The sequence below is a fragment of the Sciurus carolinensis genome, chromosome 5 (genome assembly GCF_902686445.1).
Source record: "Sciurus carolinensis chromosome 5, mSciCar1.2, whole genome shotgun sequence".
Taxonomy (NCBI): Eukaryota; Metazoa; Chordata; class Mammalia; order Rodentia; family Sciuridae; genus Sciurus; species Sciurus carolinensis.
This window is the reverse complement of record NC_062217.1, coordinates 151,262,819-151,283,055: the sequence shown is the minus strand read 5'-3', so window position 1 is coordinate 151,283,055 and position 20,237 is coordinate 151,262,819. Positions and strand designations below refer to the sequence as shown.

The window sequence follows — 20,237 nt, the reverse complement described above, 5'->3', positions numbered from 1 at the left end:
ATATGAATTAAATTGGATTGACTTTGCTTTTTCTATTAGTGAAAACACTTTCTCATGTCTGCTTTCTCTCAATTCCTTAGAATAGGATAGTTCCAAATTAACTTCAAACAAAGTATTCAGGCTTGACTATAGCTAATGGTAATGTAATTTAACAAGATGAAACTAATGAACATAGGTAAATATCTACAAATATTAAGGTTTTCATCATGGTACAATCCTATGCCACTATCATTCACAGTAATTCATCTCCCTTCACATTTGGCAGTAACGTCACACAAGTGAACTTGCTGATAATTAGCAAAATTACAAAATGAACCAAGGTCATTTAATCAAGATTCACAACAACAAAGCAACCCTAGGAATGCAGGTCAAGGAAAGAGGCTACAGCTGGCCAGATATGATTACCATCTGCCTAATTTTCATTTAGGAATTTGCTACAATAAAATAAGTATCTCCTCCAAGTTATTAAAAAAGAAAATAATAGGTTTTACCTATCATTACCCATTACCCATCAATATTTATTAAATGAAAATGTATCCTAAATGATCTAAAAAAAATATTAATTATTCTCATGGTTCACAATAGAAGTTTTCTGCCACCTAGCTTCTTTTCAGGAGAAACCATACATCAACACGAAATTTTTTCTAATACAACTTGGAGATGAAATGGAAAATCAAACCCACAGCCCAACAGTTGTATAAGATAATCCTCAACATCAGGCAAAGAAGTGCTGTTCCCCTCTTTATGACATTCTATTTTAACAGATGATTCAACTGGTCCTGTAGATCTGATGACTGTTCAACACTAGAAATTAGAATAGAGAAAGGGCTTATCTGAAATGAGCAATAAAGATATTACTTTGTACAATCTATTTATTCTTTAATGCATAAATATTGTTACAGATAAATAAAAATTCATATTGGTCCCCTTGGGTCCCAGAAGTGTTTAATTTATAAACTAGACACAGTGACATGCACCTATAGTCCCAGCTACTTAGAAGGCTGAGGCAGGAGGATCACAAGGTCAAGGTGAACTTAAGTAACTTAGCAAGACGCTGTCTCAAAATAAAATAAAAAAGGATAGGGATGTAGGTCAGAAGCAGAGCACTTGCCTAGCACAAAGGAGACCCTGTTTTCAATCTCCAATATCACACAAACAATTAAAGAGCCAATCTATTAAATGACTTTAGCACTTTTATTTAACTTAATGAATATTACCAATGTAAAAGGGTTTTTTTAATTCCTTAAGGTTGGTTTCTATATCATGTAACTTTTAGAAAGCCCTTACTGGCACTGAATTGAGTTATTGTATGCCTTTGAAATATTCTGTGTTCTTTCTGTTGTTGTTTGAAGTTTAATTAGGGATTGAACCCAGGGTCTCACACATGCTAGGCAAGTGTTCTACCACTAAGCTATATCCCCAGCCCTGAAATATAATGGTTATTTTGTTGTTGTTGTTGTTGTTTTGTTTTTCATTTTTTTAGTACTAGGGATTGAACCCAGGGGCACTTTACCATGGAGCTACATTCCTAGCCCTTTTTCATTTTTTATTTTAAGACAGGATCTTGCTAAATTGCTTAGGTTCTCACTCAACTGCCACATCTGGCCTCAGATATGTACCATCACACCAGTGATTTACACTGTGATCTTTAAGTCCTAAATGAGCCATCCCAGAGCATGTCAATTTAAGGGCATATATCAACCAGGGTAAAGCAGTATAATTCCCCAGCCTGCTTTAATTGGTTTCCCCACTCCCCTACTTTTGAGATTACTTACTTTTTCTGAATAGCTTCTTGCCTAAATCAGAAAATGAAAGAGGAAAATAAACATAAGAAAACCTGGTGAACTAATAGAAGTTATTTATGGCCAAATATATAAAGGCAGAACAAATTTCCAGCTATGTCACACTCTGTATTTCTGTCCATCCTCTCTAAAGATTATTATAAGGGATTCTTATCTGAGTGCAGAACTGCTTAAAAGATGGATTCTAAACTAAAGAGGTAACAGTACTCCCCAGAGTGAGGGAGTGGTCTAATAAACCAGAAGAATGGCTCATATTTAGTAACTGGCTCCATGTGACATGTGGAGTATAGGACACAGATTCCCAGTACATTTGATTCCCTGGTGAAGGAGCAGTTACAACAGGAGAGACACTGGACACAGTTGACAAATACCAGTTGCCAAGCACAGTGCCAGCACAGTTCTGGCATGGGCTCTGACATTATAGGATCTCCCTGAGTCCTCATATTAACAGAGGAAGGTTCATAAAAGGTGGCCCAAGCTCCTGATCTCACCCTCTACCTCACCTTCTGAAATTTCAGGCATCTCTCCACAGAGGAATTTCACCCTTGACCAACTTCACCTTCACTCTCAACCCTGAATCCACAGGGAAAATGTGCTGAAGCACAGAAGCAATGAAAGCAGGCTATAGGTGATTTTGCAGCAAGCAGTTGCTGGAAAGGGAATACTCACTGGTACTGAAGGTGGGTTGTTATTATTGCCATTTTCCTTAAACTCTGCATAAAAAGAGAGAGAAGCAGAACATTCCACTTCCTGATAGCCATACAAACTATATATCTAAACCCAAATCATAGAAGAAACTGTTTCTTACATCTTCGGAGTGCAAGATGGCATCTTCCTGTAGTACCATGTTTCGAGCTGCCTGACCTAGCAGCTGGAAGACAAGAATAAAATGGTAATAATCAAAATTTCCAAACTTCCTGCAATTTTCTCAGTGCAGCTGTTCCACCACCATACTCCCCCTCCTGCCCTCCTTCACTGGGCTCAACCAAAAATGCTCAAAATGTAATGGAGAATAACTTTCCATTTGTTCATATTGAAAAGTCATTTCATTGGCACTGTGGCAGTTGTAGCATGGGCTTGACATCTGTTCCAAAAGCCACCGCCTGAGAAACCGAGTGCTCCAGGACCACATTCTGCATAGCTTATTCATCAAATGCCAAGAGACATTGGCAACAAAACCTTTGGCTCCACAAGTCCAGTGAGAGAATCTGACTTCTGATGCTTTAAAGGCAGACTGGGAATTTGGGATAGTTTGAGAGTAGTGAAGTAGCAGGAGTTGAGGCTGGGCTGGAAAGGGCAGGGGAAATGGAGCTGTCTAGAAATGCTACTCAGTGTTGGAATCTTACTCAACACGTACAAGGCCAGCACCACCAAAAAGAAAGAAGAGAAGGAAGGAAGGAAATAAATAGAATGGGGGGCGGTGCTGAAAAGAAGCTCTAGGCGTAGAGTGGGAACCATCACATGGAAGATGGCCAGATGGGGTTGGAGAAGAAAAGCAAGGAGAAATGTGGAGGCACATTTAAACAAGTTCACTGATAGCTGGGTCCTGAGACCAAGAGAGAAAAGCTGAGCTCAGCCTCAGCTGGATGGCCTAAGGTCATGGCAAAGCTAATTGAGATGCACTGAGAGGCCTGCAGAGATCAACTAAGATTTCTGGTCTCATGGTGTACCCTGCTCCTGGTATTCCTAGGTCCAGCCCTGCAAAGATGTTAAGTGCATCCTATCAGTCCTTCCCTGTTCCCCTAGGTCAGACAGAGTCTGGTGAAAATGGGGCTGATGATTTCAAATTAACCAGGAACATTAGCATTGCTGCAGTTCTCAGATTCCTTCCCCTGGAAGACTTTTATTTATTTATTTTTCTATTCAGTTTAAGTTTTAAAATTAATAAATCTTTATGTGTTTCTAAAGTCTGAACAAAAAAATAAAACCTTCCATCTGTGCCCCTTCCCCTCCCTCTTCTCTCTCCTCCATGCATGGCTGTTTTTATTAGTTTTTGGTTTATCTTTCCATTGTTCCATTTTAAAACAATGGACACCTGTACAGTTGTCCCTTGGCATCTGCAGATTATTGCTTGCAGGACCTCTGTGGATACCAAACTCTGTAGATGCTCAAGTTCATTATTTAAAATGCCACAATATTTGCACAGAATCTACACACATCCTCCTGTACCCTTTAAATCATCTCCAGATTATTTATAATACATAATACAATGTAAATGCTATGTAGAACAGTTACACAGTATTGTTTAGGGAATAATTACAAGGAAAGAAACATCTGCACATGTTCAGTACAGACACAGCAATCACAGTGGTAACTATATTTTCAATCTGCAGTTGGTTAAACCTGTGGACACTGAACCTACAGATACAGAGAGCCAACTACATGTTTTCTCCCCCTCCCACTATGTATTCTTCCACACCTTGCTGCTTTCTTTTCAGAGTACAACCCTCAGACTGATCTGCAGCAGCATATACTGAATCTCCTTCAGTCTTTTACAACCGCACTATATAGATGTGTCAGATTATTCAACCAGTCCTCTCTTGGTGGCCTTTGGAGTTGTTTCCAGTCTTTTGCCATTATAAGCAGTGCTAAAAAAAACTCTTATATATCTGAAATTTTGCTAGCTTTCCTTTGGGACAGACTCATAGAATCATGATTATTATATATAGTTTTGCTACATATTATCAAATTCCCCTCTTATTAGGGTTGTGCCATTTTGCATTCCCACCAATAATGTATGAAAATGTAGGCAGCAGATATAGTGCAGTTGGTAGAGTGCTGGCTTCACAAGCAAGGGCCCTGGATTCAATCCCCAGCACCACAAAGAAAAAAAAAAGAAAATGTATGTTCCACTCCTGTGGCCACTATTTTTTATTTTTTTCAGTGCTGGGGATTGAACCCAGGACCTTGCCCATGCTAGGCAAGTACTCTACCATTGAGCGAAGATGATTTAGAACTCATCTTACATGTAATTTTTTCAGAAAAATGGCATTATTAGATTTACTGTTTTAGCAGTAAGGTAAGCAGAATGGACTGGGGGCAGGAGGATATAGGCAGAGAGAATGGTTAGGAGGACATGACAGGGCTTCAGACAAACAATGAACACGGAAATGATAATGTGAAAAAGGGGGAATTGAGAAACATTTAGGAGATAGATGTGATGGAACGTGCAACTGCCTGGAATGCAGGGGCTGTTGCAATGTGGGACCAAGGCCTTTTCCTTGATGACACATGTACTCACTAGCATTCCGCAGCATTTTCTTACATAAACCAACCACACACGTATCATCTAAGACTTCCAGCTTTTGCCTTCTTTAAAATGGAACATCTTGAATAAACAATTGCAAAACAATCTGAGCACAGAATCTTTTTAGAATCTACACATTTTTCTCCCAGGCTTTTGCCATTTTACCAAACTCAATAAGTTTGTTTTAGCGACTCATCTTCAACAAGTGTTTCTGATTCTTCATCTTAGTTTTCACAACAACAGCTCTATTTTTTTTTTCACTCATCTTTTCTCACTTTCCATATGATTACATTCAATTATGTATCTGCAATAACAAGTGTAAGGGACACACACAGGTTTAGAAAAAAACACAATGGCTCCTCACTAAGCACATGACTCAAATGGATAGGGCAGGTGTGCAAGAGAATAGCCTGTTAGTGACAAGCACTCCTAAGCCGTGGGCATAAATGGGCACACATTTCCTCACTTTCTGCTCTTGGCACACTGGCCTCCCTGCATTCCTCATATACACTGTCACCTCAAGGCCTCTGCATTGGCCATTTTGCTCCAGATATCCACGTGGCTTACTCCCACGCTTAATTCCATTGTCTGCTCATGTGTCACCTCCCCAGAGGCCCTTTCCTGACCACACCTTTGACGGTAAACCCTTCCATCACTTTCTATTCTCAGGTTTAGTTTGGTTCATAGCATCGACCACCTCTTGATTTTTGTGCATTTCGTTTACTGTCTGTCTCTTCACTAAAACGTAAGCTTTCTAAGCATAGGGATTTCATTTTGTTTATTCCTTGCTCCTAGAACAGCTCCTGGCATAGAGCAGGAACTATTTGTTAATAAATATTTGTTAAACGAATGCTGTGGAATGAGTGTTTTACACATGCAAACTGTCAATTAAAATAGCTATGTGGAGACTGCTGAAGCAATGCTCTATGGATTAGAAGGGACTAAAATTCAGAAAGACACTCCAATAATCTCACAGGCTAGTAAAAGAAATGGTAAAAGTACAGAAAAGGCAACATGGTATAAGTGTCATGCATGAGATTCAGTACAAAGTTCAAAGGATTGAGAGATGATGTGTTTGTTAATCCTGTCCCAGAAAGCTGTATTGATTTTAATCAATCCACACCATTTAATTTATGAACACCAATCTAAATATCCTATAAAAGAAGCCCATGTCAAAAATACATAAGGGTGAAGAATGCAAAGGAGCAAGCCATATGAGGGCAGTCAATGACGGCACGGTGACTTTTGGTCACTTAATTCAGCTAATAATACGAAAGGTAGTATCCAAGAGTGTGAGCCTAGGACCACTCTGCCCGGGTTTGAATTCTCATTAGTATGACCCAGGACAATTTAAAATCTTCTCTGTATCTCTAGGAGAGATAAAGAAGAAAAATACCCCCTTTTTCAGTAATTTAATTATATCTTTAAAATCAATATAATATCTTAATGATTTAAGTTAATTAAAACACAGCAGTGTCCAGCACATAGAAAATGCTCAAAGGACTGGTGTTGTGGCTCAGTGGTAGAGCACCTGCCTAGCAAGTATGAGGCACTGGGTTTTATTCTCAGCACCACATATAAATAAATGAATAAAATAAAGGCCTATCAACATCTAAAAATTTTTAAGAAAAAAGAAAATGCTCAATATATGTTTATTTTGATTTTCAATAAGAGCTATGGTAAACTATGAACATCATCAATGCTTAGTTTTATACATATTTTTATTTTTGTGGTGCTGGGGATCAAACCCAAGGCCTCACACATGCTAGGCAAGTGCTCTACCACTGAGCCACATCCCCAGTCCTATACATATCTATGCTATGTTTCTCCCCACAAAACAATTCAAGACAATTTATACCAAATTATATGAATTTGTGTGTATACACATACACACACGCACAATTTTCCAAAAAAAAAAAATAACAAAAAGAAAAGGAACCTAAAAGTCATGAAAAACAGAAGGAATTAAATAACCACCTCCTCATATAGTTGTTTTGTTTGTTGGTAGGCTGGGTTTTTGTAACCATTTTCAATAAAGCTAAGGGCATAACATTTGGACTGCTGATGTAGTTCAGTGGTAGAGTGCTTGCCTAGCATGCCTGAGGCCCTGGGTTCCATCCCTAATACACACACACATACACACACACACACACACACACACACATTTTAAAGAAGGCAGAAAACTGGAAATCAGCCACGTTAAATGTGTGGTTGTTTTATCTAACAAAATGATGAACAAAATATGGACAAAAAAGAAAACAAAATGATGGGCTTATGTTTTCACTTCTCTTGAATAAATACCTATGAGTGGAGTGGCTGGGTCACTGGACCCATTTCATCATCCATTCACCAGCCCATGGGGACACATATTTTCATTTCTCCTGGGTGAATATCTAGTTCAATACATAAGTCTGCTTGGGGGAGAGGCGGAGTGTACATAAATAAAGCTTTTTAGTGAGAAAAGTCATCAAATAATTCCATTCATGCAACCAGCCAGAAGATGGAGAGAGAAAAAAACAGGCAAAGGAGAAAGCTATTCTAAAACAAAACAAAACCCAGAAAACCAAGAATGTGGTCAAAGAGACAAATTAGAAGGGAATAAATTCATAGGCAATACACAAAAGTGTGGAAGGAATCTGGGATATTGATATACAAATTTCGGGACCGAATGGGACCTATCTTCACTAGGGACAACCCCAAGTACAATTAAGGACTATTTTAAAAGAGCAGATTCCCATCACACTTATCGTCCCTTCAAGCCCAGAGACTACACACCCCAGAATGCAACACGCGCCCTACAAGGACCAGCCCCGCCCCCGGCGATCAGTTCATAGCCTACACGCCCCAGGCTGCAAGGCGGCGCCCTTCCACAGCTACGCAAGACTGCCCGTTCCGGGGTGCTGGGCCGGCAGCGTCCACTCCAAGCTCACCTCGGAGCTGCGGGACCCCTTCAGCACTTGCTTGGTGAGCGCGATCACGTCGGTACCACAGGTGTTCACCTTCTCGGTGAGAAGCCCCTTGACTGACTGACCAAATCGTGCTTGCGAATCCGGGGTCCCAGTCGCCATCATATCAACTTGCGAATGCCTCCGCGCGTACGATGGCGAGTCGCCGGGGCCAAAAGAGGCAAGCGCAAGGCACAGAGGAGGCGTTTCCCCTCCACCCTATTTCGAGAAAAGGAAGAGACGCATGCGCCTAGCGGTTGTCGCTAACTAAACTCATTTAAAATACTCAAACTGACAGCTTAAGGAAAACACGAAAACACGGCTCAAGCAAGGAGATGGCGGATGACTTTAGTAAAATTGATGGTTTAGAATCAGAAGGCCTGAATTACAGTCTCAAGTCGACCAGTTAGCAGTTGCAAATGGCTCCACTGCTGTCTTCTACTCCTCTTTAATAAAACAGAAATAATGTTGAAGTCACCAAAGGGTTATGAAAATGAATTAAGATCATTTCAGTTCAGTTATTTGTGTTGTTGTTGTTGGTACTGGGGATTGAACCTTGTCCACTCTACCACTGAACTACAACCCCTGCCCTTTTTATTTTTTATTTTACAGTCTCACTAAGTTGCCCAGGCTAGCCTTGAACTTGCAATCCTCCTGCCTCGCCTTCCCAGTGGCTGGGATTACAGGTGTGTGCCACCGCCCCCATTTTAAGCACTTGACTTATGTAACCATGAATTGGTTTTATGTTTTTAAGTTTTATATAAATAAAATGATACACTACATTCTTACCTGTCTGGCTTCTTCATGTATTCTGCTGTAGATGATATTTGACAGTTTATCCATTCTATAAATCATAAATATGTGGGTTGTTTTCTAGTTTTGGAATATTACAAATAGTACTGATGTGAACACTTGTTTTTCCAGTTTTAGGGATCAAAGTTAGGGCTTCCCATATGCTAGGCAAAGTGTTCTACCACTGAGCTACATCCCCAGCCTGAACCTGCCTTTTGGTGAACATATGCACACATTCTGTTGTGTACACCTCAAAATGGAGTTACCAAGTCAGCGGTTCAGCTCTAGCAGAAAATGAAGTTTATGTTTCAGACAAGGAACAAGGAAAACAGGAATGTAAGTATAGTGGCATTAATAAAGTTTTCAGTCTAAATGATACACTAAAGCTACACAGAATGTTTTACACGGATCATTGTATTAGTTAACTTTCCATCACTGTAACAAAATACCTGATATAATCAACTTGTAAAGAGGAAAAGTTACTTTGACCCCCAGTTTTGGAGATTTCAGTCTGTGAAGAGTTGACCTCATTGCTTTTGAGCCTGTGGTGAAGCAGTACATCATGGCAGGTGTACACAAGAGACAGCACATGACCAAGTAAAGCTACTCACATCATAGAATGAGAAAGAGGAAAGAGTCGGGATCCCATTATCCCCTTCAAGGGCATACTTCCAAGGATCAGGAGATCTCCCATTAAAAAAGAGGCCCCACCTCTTTTAAAAAAAAATTTTTAATTGTAGGTGGATACCTTTTTTTTTATTATTATTTATTTATCTTTATATGGTGCTGAGGATCAAACCCAGTGCCTCACATGCACTAGGCAAGCACTCTACAGCTGAGCCATAACCCCAGCCCAGGCCTCACCTCTTAAGGGTTCTACCATCTCCTAGTACTGCCACAGGCTGAGGATCAAACCTTTAACACATGAGCCTTTGGAGAACATTCCAGATTATACTATAGCAAGTATATGATCAACATTGAGAACAAAACAAAACCACAACAACCAATCTTGGTGAATAAATCCAAAAGGAGAGTCTTTGAAAAGATTAATAAACTCCTGACAAGTGAAGATAGAAAATGCAAAATTTTAAGAAATATATAATTATCAAAACTGACTCAGGTAGATTCAGAAGAGTTGAGATGACCAGTAAGTATTGAAGAAACAGGACATTTTCATTAGAGATTTATATCCCCCCAAAGGTACTGGGACTGATTGTTCTCATGCCACCCTTCCTTACAGCCTCAAAGAATGAGTAATTCTCACGATATTTAATCTTTTTTGGAGGGGCGGGGGCATACAGGGGATTGAACCCAGGGGCGCTTAACCACTGAGAAACATCCCCAGACCTTTTTATCTTTTATTTTGAGACAGTCTTTCCAAGTTGCTTAGGGCCTTGCTAAGTTGCTGAGGCTGACTTTGAACTTGCTGTCATCCTGCCTCAGCCTCCTGAGTCACTGGGATTATAGACAGGCACCACCATACCCAGCTTTTCATAATATTTATATATAGGACATAGAAAAAGATTGATAGTTTCTCAGATAACTTTATAAACTAGCAAAATCATATTACCAAAACTTGGCAATGCACAAATAAGAAGACTACAATCCAGTTTTGCATATGACCAGAGATGCAAAAGAAAATGAAAGCCCAAGTAAATCACAGGAGAATTCAGTTCTGTGCTAAATGAAGACACTAGAAAAGTTAATATTGTTCTAGGAATGGTTGAATACCAAGAAATCTATTAATAAAATGCAATTCAGAAGTATTTGTCACACGTCTTTAAAATATGCACACAGAGCCTTCGATGAATAGCTCTACTTTTAGGATTCTCTCCTAAAAAAAATATTAATGGTGTGCACAAAGATTTCACTCCAAGTCTCTTCCTTAAAGTTGTTTATGTCAACAATAAAGACAAAATTGGAAACAACCTAAATGTCCAGTACAAAACAGGATCAGTTAAATTAGGTATGGTATACACTTGTTATATATGTAATAGAATTCAACCATTAAAAATAATGTAATAGAGGGTTGGAGATGTTGCTCAGGGGCAGAGCACTTGCCTAGTATGTGTGAGGCCCTAGGTTCAATCCCTAGCATGAAAAAAACTAAAACACAGAAAATTAATTAAAAAATATATGCACACACATAATAAAAGCAATTTTTTCAAAAGAGGTTAAGTAACTCACCCAAAAAAGCTAAAAAGTGACCAAGCTGGAATTGAATCCAAACTTGTCTGGCTCTTGGGTTGGTGCTTTTGTTGTTGTTATAGAACACTCAAGTTTATTTCTTATATTTTCATACTTGATAACCAACTCTTCTGATCTTCCTTCCTATCCTCCCCAGACTACACACTATTCTACTCTCTACATCTATTATATCAATTTTTTTAACTTCCAAATGTGAATGAGAACAGATGACATTTGTCTTTCTGCTTCTAACATCTTACATACTGTGCTCCAGGCTCATCCATGTTGCAAATGACAGAATTTCCTTATTTTTAAAGACTGTGGGCTGGTGCTCTCAATGCCTGTGCATCAATGCCTCTGGAAAGAGCAATCACCCAGGAATTAGGACATGTGGGTCTTTGCCATCACTATCTTACGTGTCTTTAAACTGACCTCACTTTTCTCTGCTATTGAATGATAAGACTGGATGAATTATCTTTGACAGGCCCGGTGAGTTGCAATTCTGCTGACATTGTTATCTGTCCAATAAAGTCTCAAACCTTGATTGCTAACTCAGATACCATTTGCCTCTGGTGTACTCTGGGGTTATCCATGGCTAAAAAGTTCCAGGGAGACCAGCTGTCCTGCCCTTATCCAGCTCCTCCTCCATGGGTTTGCCCTCAAGTTGAGCCAGCCCTTGAAGAGACCTCCACTCCTCCTCATATCCTAGTTCTTGGAAAGAGGTCAGGCCTGGCTCAGCTCCAGGATAAACTTTCACAAGCCAAGAGATAACATAATTTCAAGGTGAAGATCAGAGAAGCCCTTAAAAAGGCCTCTTGGCACCCTAAAGTTGCTACAGCTTCTCCTGCCCCAGCTATCCTTCCTGCCTGCCAGCTCCTGGCCACCATGTGGGAGCTTGTGGCTCTTCTGCTGCTCATCCTAACCTGTGTCTTTTGGCCCAAGGTTAGGGTCCCTGGTGCCAAGTATCCCAAGAGCCTCCCATACCTGCCCCTGGTGGGCAGCCTGCCGTTCCTCCCCAGACATGGCCACAAGCACGTCAACTTTTTCAAGCTGCAGAAAAAATATGGGCCCATCTATTCCTGTCGTTTGGGCTCCAAGACTACAGTGATTATTGGCAACCACCAGCTAGCCAAGGAGGTGCTTGTCAAGAAGGGCAAGGAATTCTCCGGGCGGCCCCCTGTGGTAAGCAGTGTCCATTCCTCTTCCCTCCCCACTCCATGGGGTTGTGCAGTTCTTAATATTCTTGCAAAATCAGACTAGTCGGGGGATGATAAGGGAGGGACTTCTCAAAGCCACCTAGCCTCTAAATTAGGTAGGAAGAATTAAAGGAAGTCCTCCGAAATGGGCTGCCCAGGAGTAGAGTGGGTTGGGTATGTTGTCCTGAGGGGTCATGGAGCCGTCACCCCGCTCACTTCACCCCTGAACTAGATGATAATCTCTCTGGCCCTAATTTAAGGTTATACAAAGTACCTAGTCTGGCCCCAGCACAGAAGTGCTCAATAAATAGTCAATGTTAATGTTACTTTTCGTGGAAAAGGGACAGTGATTCCTTCCTCTTTGGGGAGGTACTGGGCAGAAGCAGGCTGACTCCTGGGTGGATGAGACTGCTATTTCTTGGAACTATCCCCATTGCTCCAGCTCATGGGGGTGGGTAACTAACCTACAATAGCATTTCAGGGCTGCTCTGATCCCACTGAGCTTACTGTTGGGGATAGTCATCTCAGAAACACTCCCAGTGCCCCCATCCCAATACCCTGGTCCTAATTACTCCCATGAATACCCCCAGCCTCTTGGCTTTGATCAGGCCAAGGTGGGCTCATTTTTCCTTAGACCATTCAGACAGATCAGCTGATTAACTACCTGGCTCCCACCTCTGCTGGAATTCTCTGCAGTGTTAAAAGAGGATGGAGGAGGCTAGTTGGGTGGGGCTTGGGGGTCAGGGGATAGAAGAGGGAGATTTGGGTCCCTTGTGTTTTTTGGAGTGCCGTTGGAAGGGGGCAGCTTGGTTCGAGTCCATTCTGGGTGGGCAAAACATCTGCACTCTCCAGATATGAACTTGAGGTTGGGTGTTCAGTTTTGCGGTGGAAAGGTAAACAAAAACGAGACAGTGGTGCTTCAGTAGCACCCAGAGCCCAGGAAAGGCAGAGGTCTGGCCAGCCCTGTGTCCCTGCTCCCTGCCCCCAGGACAGGTCCAATTCAGAGAACTCATCCTATCCACAGCCATTTCACCCTGGATACGAGAGACCAAGAGGTCACCCTATTAGTAAACTGAACCTCAGGATACCTGCATTCTCTTTGTCCTCACTATACTGTCCCTTATGGAACTGGGAGTAGAGGGCCTTAGAGATTGTCCTATCAAGACCTAATGGTCATGCTGGAGTAGAGTAGGGATGTACCCACTTGGGAGTCAGCATGGCCAGTTACCTGCTTTCTCCCCCAGAAATGGAGAGGGGTTGTGGGAGGAGGGCTGGGGCAAGGGTGGGTAGGTGGTGTGTGAGTAATAACTATAACCATGCCTACTCTCCAAAGGTGACTCTGGGCCTCCTGTCAGATCAGGGGAAGGGCATTGCCTTTGCTGACTCCAACACTCAATGGCAGCTGCACCGGAAGCTGGTGCTGAGCACCTTTGCCCTGTTCAGGGAGGGTGACCAGAAGCTGGAGAACATCAGTGAGTGTGGGGCTGGTGCCTGGGGCTGGAGCTGATCACATAGGGGCTGGTGGGGAAAAGAGGTTTGGGGAGGAGGAAAGGGTTAGAGATGGCTCAGTTTAGTCTTTTCTTAGCCAATACTACCATCTAGTGGCTATTTGGTATCTGTGCCCCACCCTGGCTAAAAGGGAACTGGTGTGAGGGGTGGGGGGCAGGGTGCTAATGCAGTCCCCACCCTCAAACCACTCTCTCCCCTCAGTATGTCGGGAAGCCAGTGTATTGTGTGATCATCTGGCCACCTACCATGGACAAGTCATAAATTTGTCCTTACCTATCTTCATGGCCATACTCAATGTAATCTGTGTCATCTGCTTCAACATCTCCTACAAAAATGGGGATCCAGAGTTGAGGATCATAATGAACTTCAGTAAAGGCATCATAGATGGTCTGGAAAATGCAGGTCTGGTGGACATATTCCCTTGGTTGAAGGTGAGAATGAAGCCAAATGACACCTTCAGATCCCAGCAAACCCAGTGTTTCTGATTCTTTTTTTCCTGCCCAGGTTCAGAACCATCTATTTCCTGACCCCCTCAGCCAGTGACCTCTGCCTCATACAACCTTGGCCTCTTCTCTATACAAATGGATCTGCCTTTTAAATCATGAATCTTAATACTCATGATAGCAGCTCTCATTTATTTTCTAATTATCATGTGCCAGTATTAAACATTCTCTATGCATTAATCATTGAGGTCTCTTGGAAGTATGTTTTATTATCCCCATTATGCAGCTGAGAAAATAGGCTTAACTAGGTTAAGGAACTTGCCCCCATATTCAGACTCAAGTTTATCTTAGTCCTACGAGCTCAGCATACAGTAGTCAGGGTTTGATATTTGAACTGAGAAGAGGAAAGGGAAGAGGAAACCATATCCTCCTCCCTTTTTTTAGAGTTGTCCTTGAGGAGCCCACTCTGTGTTCCCATCTTGTCCTTCATTATGGCTGAAGGTAGGGTTAGAATGGGAATTCTCCTCAAACAGAAAGTTAGGATCTGCAAGAAGGATTCTCATAGCTGGAAAAGCAAAATGGAAGAGGAGTGGATTTGACATTTCTTTCTACTTCCCAGATATTTCCCAGTAAAACCCTGGAAATGATAAAGAGGTGTGTTGGTGTACGAGATGCAGTGCTGAATCAAATATTGAAAAAGCACAAGGTAGGTGACGGAGCAGATGAAAGTATGAGTGAAGTGGCCAGGCATATTGGTGCACACCTGTAATCCCAAAGTCTCAGGAGGCTGAGGCAGAAGGATTGCAAGTTCAAGCCCAGCCTGAGCAACCTAATGAGACCCTAAGCAACTTAGCAAGATCCTGTCTCAAAATAAAAGACAAAGGGGCTAGGGATATGGCTCAGTAGTAAAGCACCCTTGGGTTCAATTCCCAGTACCAAAAAAAAAAAGCAAGCAAGCAAGAAAGAAAAAGTATGAGTATGTTTGAAAATGTCCTGGGAACAGGACTGGGGTACATTTTGGACACTGTTAGATCTTCAGAGCTTAGCAGAGTCTAGCACATAGTAGGTACACAATACAAATTGACCCAATTAATGAATGGAAGTGGTAAAGTAATAAATTAAACAGGATCTTAGATGGGACCTGTCTACCCCCCAAATTTAAAGAAGGCACAGTGCTATCTCCTACCTCCATAAACATAGGTCCTGCTAGCCCCACTCCACTTCTAAGCGTAAGGGCCCTGTTACAGTAGTCTAGGATAGAATACGGCAGGAGTGTTGCAGATGGAACTTCTTCCTTATCAGTCTCCCAACATCCCCCAATTCAGGAGAAATTCAACAGTGATTGTATCACCAACATGCTGGACATCCTGATGCAAGCCAAGATGAATGCAGAGAATAACAACAGTGGCCCAGACCTGGATTCAAATATGCTTTCAGATAATCACATTGTTGCCACCTTGGGGGACATCTTTGGAGCTGGTGTGGAGACCACTGTCTCTGTGCTACAATGGATTGTGGCCTTCCTGCTACACAATCCTCAGGTGAGTTTGTCCCCACTACTGTCTTTCCATCCATCTTGGAACCAGCCAGCCTGACCTCTGCATCCCAGAGAGAGAGGCAATGCCCTCAAGCAGTTGCCCTGTCCTTCACCCAAGTAGGTGCTGGCCCTGGCCCCAGTTTAAATCTGCCTCATCCTCTGGATGCAGGACCTGGGCTGTACAAGATGAGATCATTGGATTCTGCCAAGTCCATGCTTCTATTAGGTTTCAAGCATGCTGGTCATGTGCATCTCCCTTTGGCTCTTAGGTGAAGAAGAAGATCCAGGAGGAGATTGACCAGAATGTAGGTTTCAGCCGTACACCAACTTTCAGTGACAGGAGTCACCTCCTCATGCTGGAGGCTACCATCCGAGAGGTGCTTCGCATCAGGCCTGTGGCCCCAATGCTCATACCCCACAAAGCTAACACTGACTCCAGGTGTGCCTTCCCTCCCAAAGACACCTAGCCCTATGATGCAGCCAATTCTGCTTGCCAGCCTGGTTCCCCATCCACACCCCTAGCCCTGCTCTCAGCCTGCTAGTTGACCTATAGTTAAACATTGACTCCTAACAATGGTCCTACCCCTGACCCTTATGATCAGTGGATCCACCACCCACTGACACCCATTGACTAATTCACTGACCCACCTAATTTCCCAGGAAGCTAGCTGCCTGTTGCCCCTGGATGCATGAGGGCTGGGATGAAGCCCCTGAAATTCTATGCTCCTACCCAGTCCAACAGTTGCATTAGATATGTGCATACCACATAAGTACTTATCTGGAGGATAGGGCTTGATTCAGATTTGATCTGTTAGAAACTAAGGAAAAGATGGGTGATTGGGAATGAGGGAGCAAAGTGTTCTTTTCCCCCAAGTTGGTGGGATATGGAGATTTGGGGCTGAGCGGGAAGACAAGGGCAACGTCACAGACCCCCTTTTCCTCTCCCTCTTCGGAATAGCATTGGTGAGTATGCCATCGACAAGGACACACAGGTGATCGTCAACTTGTGGGCACTGCATCACAATGAGGAGGAGTGGAACCAGCCAGACCAGTTCATGCCAGGTAAGTCCCTGTCCCATTCTGTCATGCTCCCTAGATCACACAGCCAGCCTGGGCTCTGCTCTACATGTCCCCCTTCCCCCAAGCCTCTCTTCCTGTCTGCCGAATTTGCTACTGGAAAACTCTTGATCCCATCTCCATGAACCTGTTACCACCCCCACATTACTGCAGACTGCCAGACTATGACTGGGTTTCCCACACTCTCCTTCCAACTAACTGCTAGGCTCTGAGAAGTCCTCTAAGCATCTGTCTCCCATTAAACTTGTCCCCTCCTCTTGGATGGTGGCATTTTCATCTGTTAACACTGCCTCCTCCCCATCATTCTTAAATATTTCATGTCCTTGGCGTCACATGAAGGGCTACCTGAAAGCAGGACTTCATCTCTCTTCAGCCTGGAGGTCCCCAGACAGGGCCACATCTTCCCTTCCGTCGGGGCGGAAGCATGATTCTTCAAAGCCTCACCCCTGGCTGATGCCTCCCCCTTGCCCACAGAGCGTTTCTTGGATCCAACTGGGAGCCAGCTCATCTCACCCTCGCTCAGCTACTTACCCTTTGGAGCTGGCCCCCGCGCCTGTATAGGAGAGCTCCTGGCCCGCCAGGAGCTCTTTCTCCTCATGGCCTGGATGCTGCAGAGGTTCGACTTGGAGGTGCCAGATAATGGGCAGCTACCTTCCCTGGAGGGCGACCCCAAGGTGGTCTTTCTGATCCATCCTTTTGAAGTGAAGATCAAGGTGCGTCAGGCCTGGAAGGAGGCCCAGGCTGAGGTTAGCACCTAGAGTGCATACCTGACTCTCCTGACCCCACCCTGTGTGACCCCACAACAGAATTAGAGGTGCTACTCCCACCATTCCTCCCTCCCCTCAGCCCACTCTGCTTTTATTTCTGGCCTGCAACAATGGCAGGTGTTATACATAAAGCGAAGTTTTTCTTCAGAGGGAAGTGGCTCACTCATTTATACATTGCTCATTCTGTCAAAAAAATTTTATCCAGCATCTACTATGTGCCATTCACTATGTGCCAAGACTGCTTGGTCTCATGAAGCTCACATGCTAGTGAAGGTTAATAGATACATAAGAAGTTTAGAAACTTGTAAGAACTTTGAAGGTGGTGTGATAAGAGAAAGGCAAAGGTAGGGAATGGCCACCTTAAAAGAGGAGGCCTGGGGAGGTGGGAAATATCAGGCAAAGGGATCCATGCTGAGGTAAAGCAGGTGAAAAGGTCTAAAGGTGGGAAAGGGCAAGTGAACGGGGAGAGTGGTCCCCAGTAGGATTAGTGGGAGGCAGGACCAGCTCCCATGCAGGCTTTGAAAGGAGAGAGGAGTGTTTCTGCTTTGTGCTACTGGTGCAAGCTCTTTACCACTGAGTTACATCCCCAGCTCATGTTATTTTGAGATAGGGTCTTGCTATGTTGCCCAGGCTGGCCTAAAACTTGGGATTCTCCTGCCTCAGCCTCCTGAGTAACTGGGATTATAGGTGTGCACCACCAAGTCTGTAAAAATTTAGGTTTTTATTCCAATATTCCAATATGATAGGAAGTCACTGATAGGTTTTAAAACATTTAAGTGGAACAGTCTGATTTGCTTTTTTTTTTTTTTTTTTTTTTTTTTTGTATTGGGGATTGAAACCAGGGGCTTTTAACCACTGAGTCACATACTAAGCCTCCCTTTTTAAAAAATATGTTGAGAGACAGGGTCTCATGGAGTTGCTTAGGGCCTCACTAAGTTGTTGAGGCTGACTTTGACCTTGATATCCTCCTGCCTCAACCTCCCCAGCCACTGGAATTACAGGGATGCAAAATGCCTGGCTTGATTTGCATTTTAAAAATGCTCATCGGGGCTGGGGATATAGCTCAGTCGGTAGAGTGCTTGCCTCGCAAGCCCAAGGCCCTGAGTTCAAATCCCCAGCACCGCAAAAATAAAAAATAAAAATAAAATAAAATAAAAAATAAAATAAAAATGCTCATCGTAGTTGCTGAGTGGAGAATGGTCCCAAGGGATGTGGTGGGAGTGGAGAACATGAGGAAGGAGGCTGCTGTGCTGGTTTGGGAAAGCTACATAATGATGGCTTGGAACTTTGGCCCCAGCAAAGGAATGGTGAGGAGTGGGAGGGTTGAGGATATATATTGAAGGTAGAGCAATAGATCATTTACTTTGATCCAAAAAGACTATTACATGTGCCTCCTAAATTTGGCTTTGTAACCCACATACTGAGCCCACCATACTGTCTTGGTCCCCAAGGGCCAGCATGTCCCTTTCTCTCCTCCTTCCTTGGGGTAAACTCTGCTAGGAAAGGTCTTCTACAGCTGCCTCTGTGGCAGTGCCTGAATTTAACTCTCCACACTCAAAAACCCAGGAAGGTGAGGTGTCGTAGTATATACTTATAATCCCTGCCAACTCAGGAGGCTCAGGCAGGAGGATCACAAGTCCCAGGCCAGCCTGGGTCATTTAGCAGGACCCTGTCTCAAAAAAAATTTTTTTAATTGTTTTAAAGGTCTTGGAGTGTAGCTCAGTGATAGAATGCCCTAGGTTCAATCCCCAAAACAACCTGCAAACACAACCTGAAAAACAAAAACAAAAACAAAAAACAAAAAACCCAGGAAGTCTGAAATGCTTCCTCACTGTAAGACGGAGCCCAGACTCTTTTAAACCTTGAAAGCAGCATCTTTAAACCTTGGCCACTGACCAGTCTGCAAATGAAGGATGTCCTAAGATGCCCCAAGAGAAAATGACACTCTCCCTTTAGCCTAGAGAGAAGCCCCATACTCAGCTCCCTGACACCAGCCAGACCAGAATAGAGTCATCAATGACCCAGTCTGTCCCCTCTTATGAGACAGAAGACTCTGGAAGGGCTAGCAGGGCACAAGGCTGAGAGTCTGCCTGGCTGAGTTTCAGGAAGAAGAAATCAAGGGAGCCCTGACAAAGGAGAGGGACAGGATGTCAATTACAGCAGCACCTTCATCCTTCAAAAGAGTTTTATTAATCCATTGCCTGTGAACTATTCCTTCCTATTCCCCCCAACTCAGTCTTGGCCTTCACAAGCCAGTGACCCCAAGACCTTGCCAAAGAGCCTAAAGGAAGCCTGCTGTGGTGGTGCACACCTGTAATCCCAGCTACTCAGGGGGCTGAGGCAGGAGAATTGCAAGTTTGAGGCCAGCCTTGGCCACTTAGGGAGACAAAAACCAAAAAGAGCTAGGGATGAAGCTCAGTAGGAGAATACTTGCCCAGCATGCACAAGGCCCTGGGTTTGATCACCAATACTGTGTACATGCACTTGAGAGAGAATGACATGGGGACAGATAGAGCGAGAGCCTGAAGGAGAATCCGTGGGCAACTGAGGCTGACCCCCACCCACCCTATCACAAGCAGCCTAAGAGATGCTGACACCACTGTGAGCTAAAGGGAAAGGTTAAGCTGGAGGTCTCCCCCTTCTCTCTCCTAGGGTTCTCTGCCCCAGCTGGCTGTTGGACTAGAGCCAAGCTACCCTCAGCTCAAAGCAAGGAGGAGCAGGATGAGCTGGAGTTC

The 20,237-nt window shown here is 43.4% G+C and overlaps 2 protein-coding genes across 2 annotated transcripts; one reads left to right on the top strand and one right to left on the bottom strand.

Annotated features, from left to right (window-relative positions):
• Positions 1 to 303: 303 nt before the first annotated feature.
• On the bottom strand, positions 304 to 8,182 carry Borcs7 (BLOC-1 related complex subunit 7). Its single transcript, XM_047552568.1, has 5 exons — positions 7,980 to 8,182; positions 2,611 to 2,673; positions 2,472 to 2,515; positions 1,776 to 1,796; positions 304 to 804 (listed from the first exon to the last, which is right to left on the bottom strand). The coding sequence occupies exons 1-5, from the start codon at positions 8,118 to 8,120 to the stop codon at positions 753 to 755; spliced, it is 321 nt and encodes a 106-aa protein (XP_047408524.1). The 5' UTR covers positions 8,121 to 8,182; the 3' UTR covers positions 304 to 752.
• Positions 8,183 to 11,858: 3,676 nt separating this feature from the next.
• Positions 11,859 to 17,493, top strand: LOC124985398 (steroid 17-alpha-hydroxylase/17,20 lyase). The gene is made up of 8 exons (XM_047554084.1): positions 11,859 to 12,155; positions 13,503 to 13,641; positions 13,880 to 14,109; positions 14,741 to 14,827; positions 15,447 to 15,662; positions 15,928 to 16,097; positions 16,617 to 16,720; positions 17,210 to 17,493. The coding sequence occupies exons 1-8, from the start codon at positions 11,859 to 11,861 to the stop codon at positions 17,491 to 17,493; spliced, it is 1,527 nt and encodes a 508-aa protein (XP_047410040.1).
• The last annotated feature ends 2,744 nt before the right edge of the window (positions 17,494 to 20,237 follow it).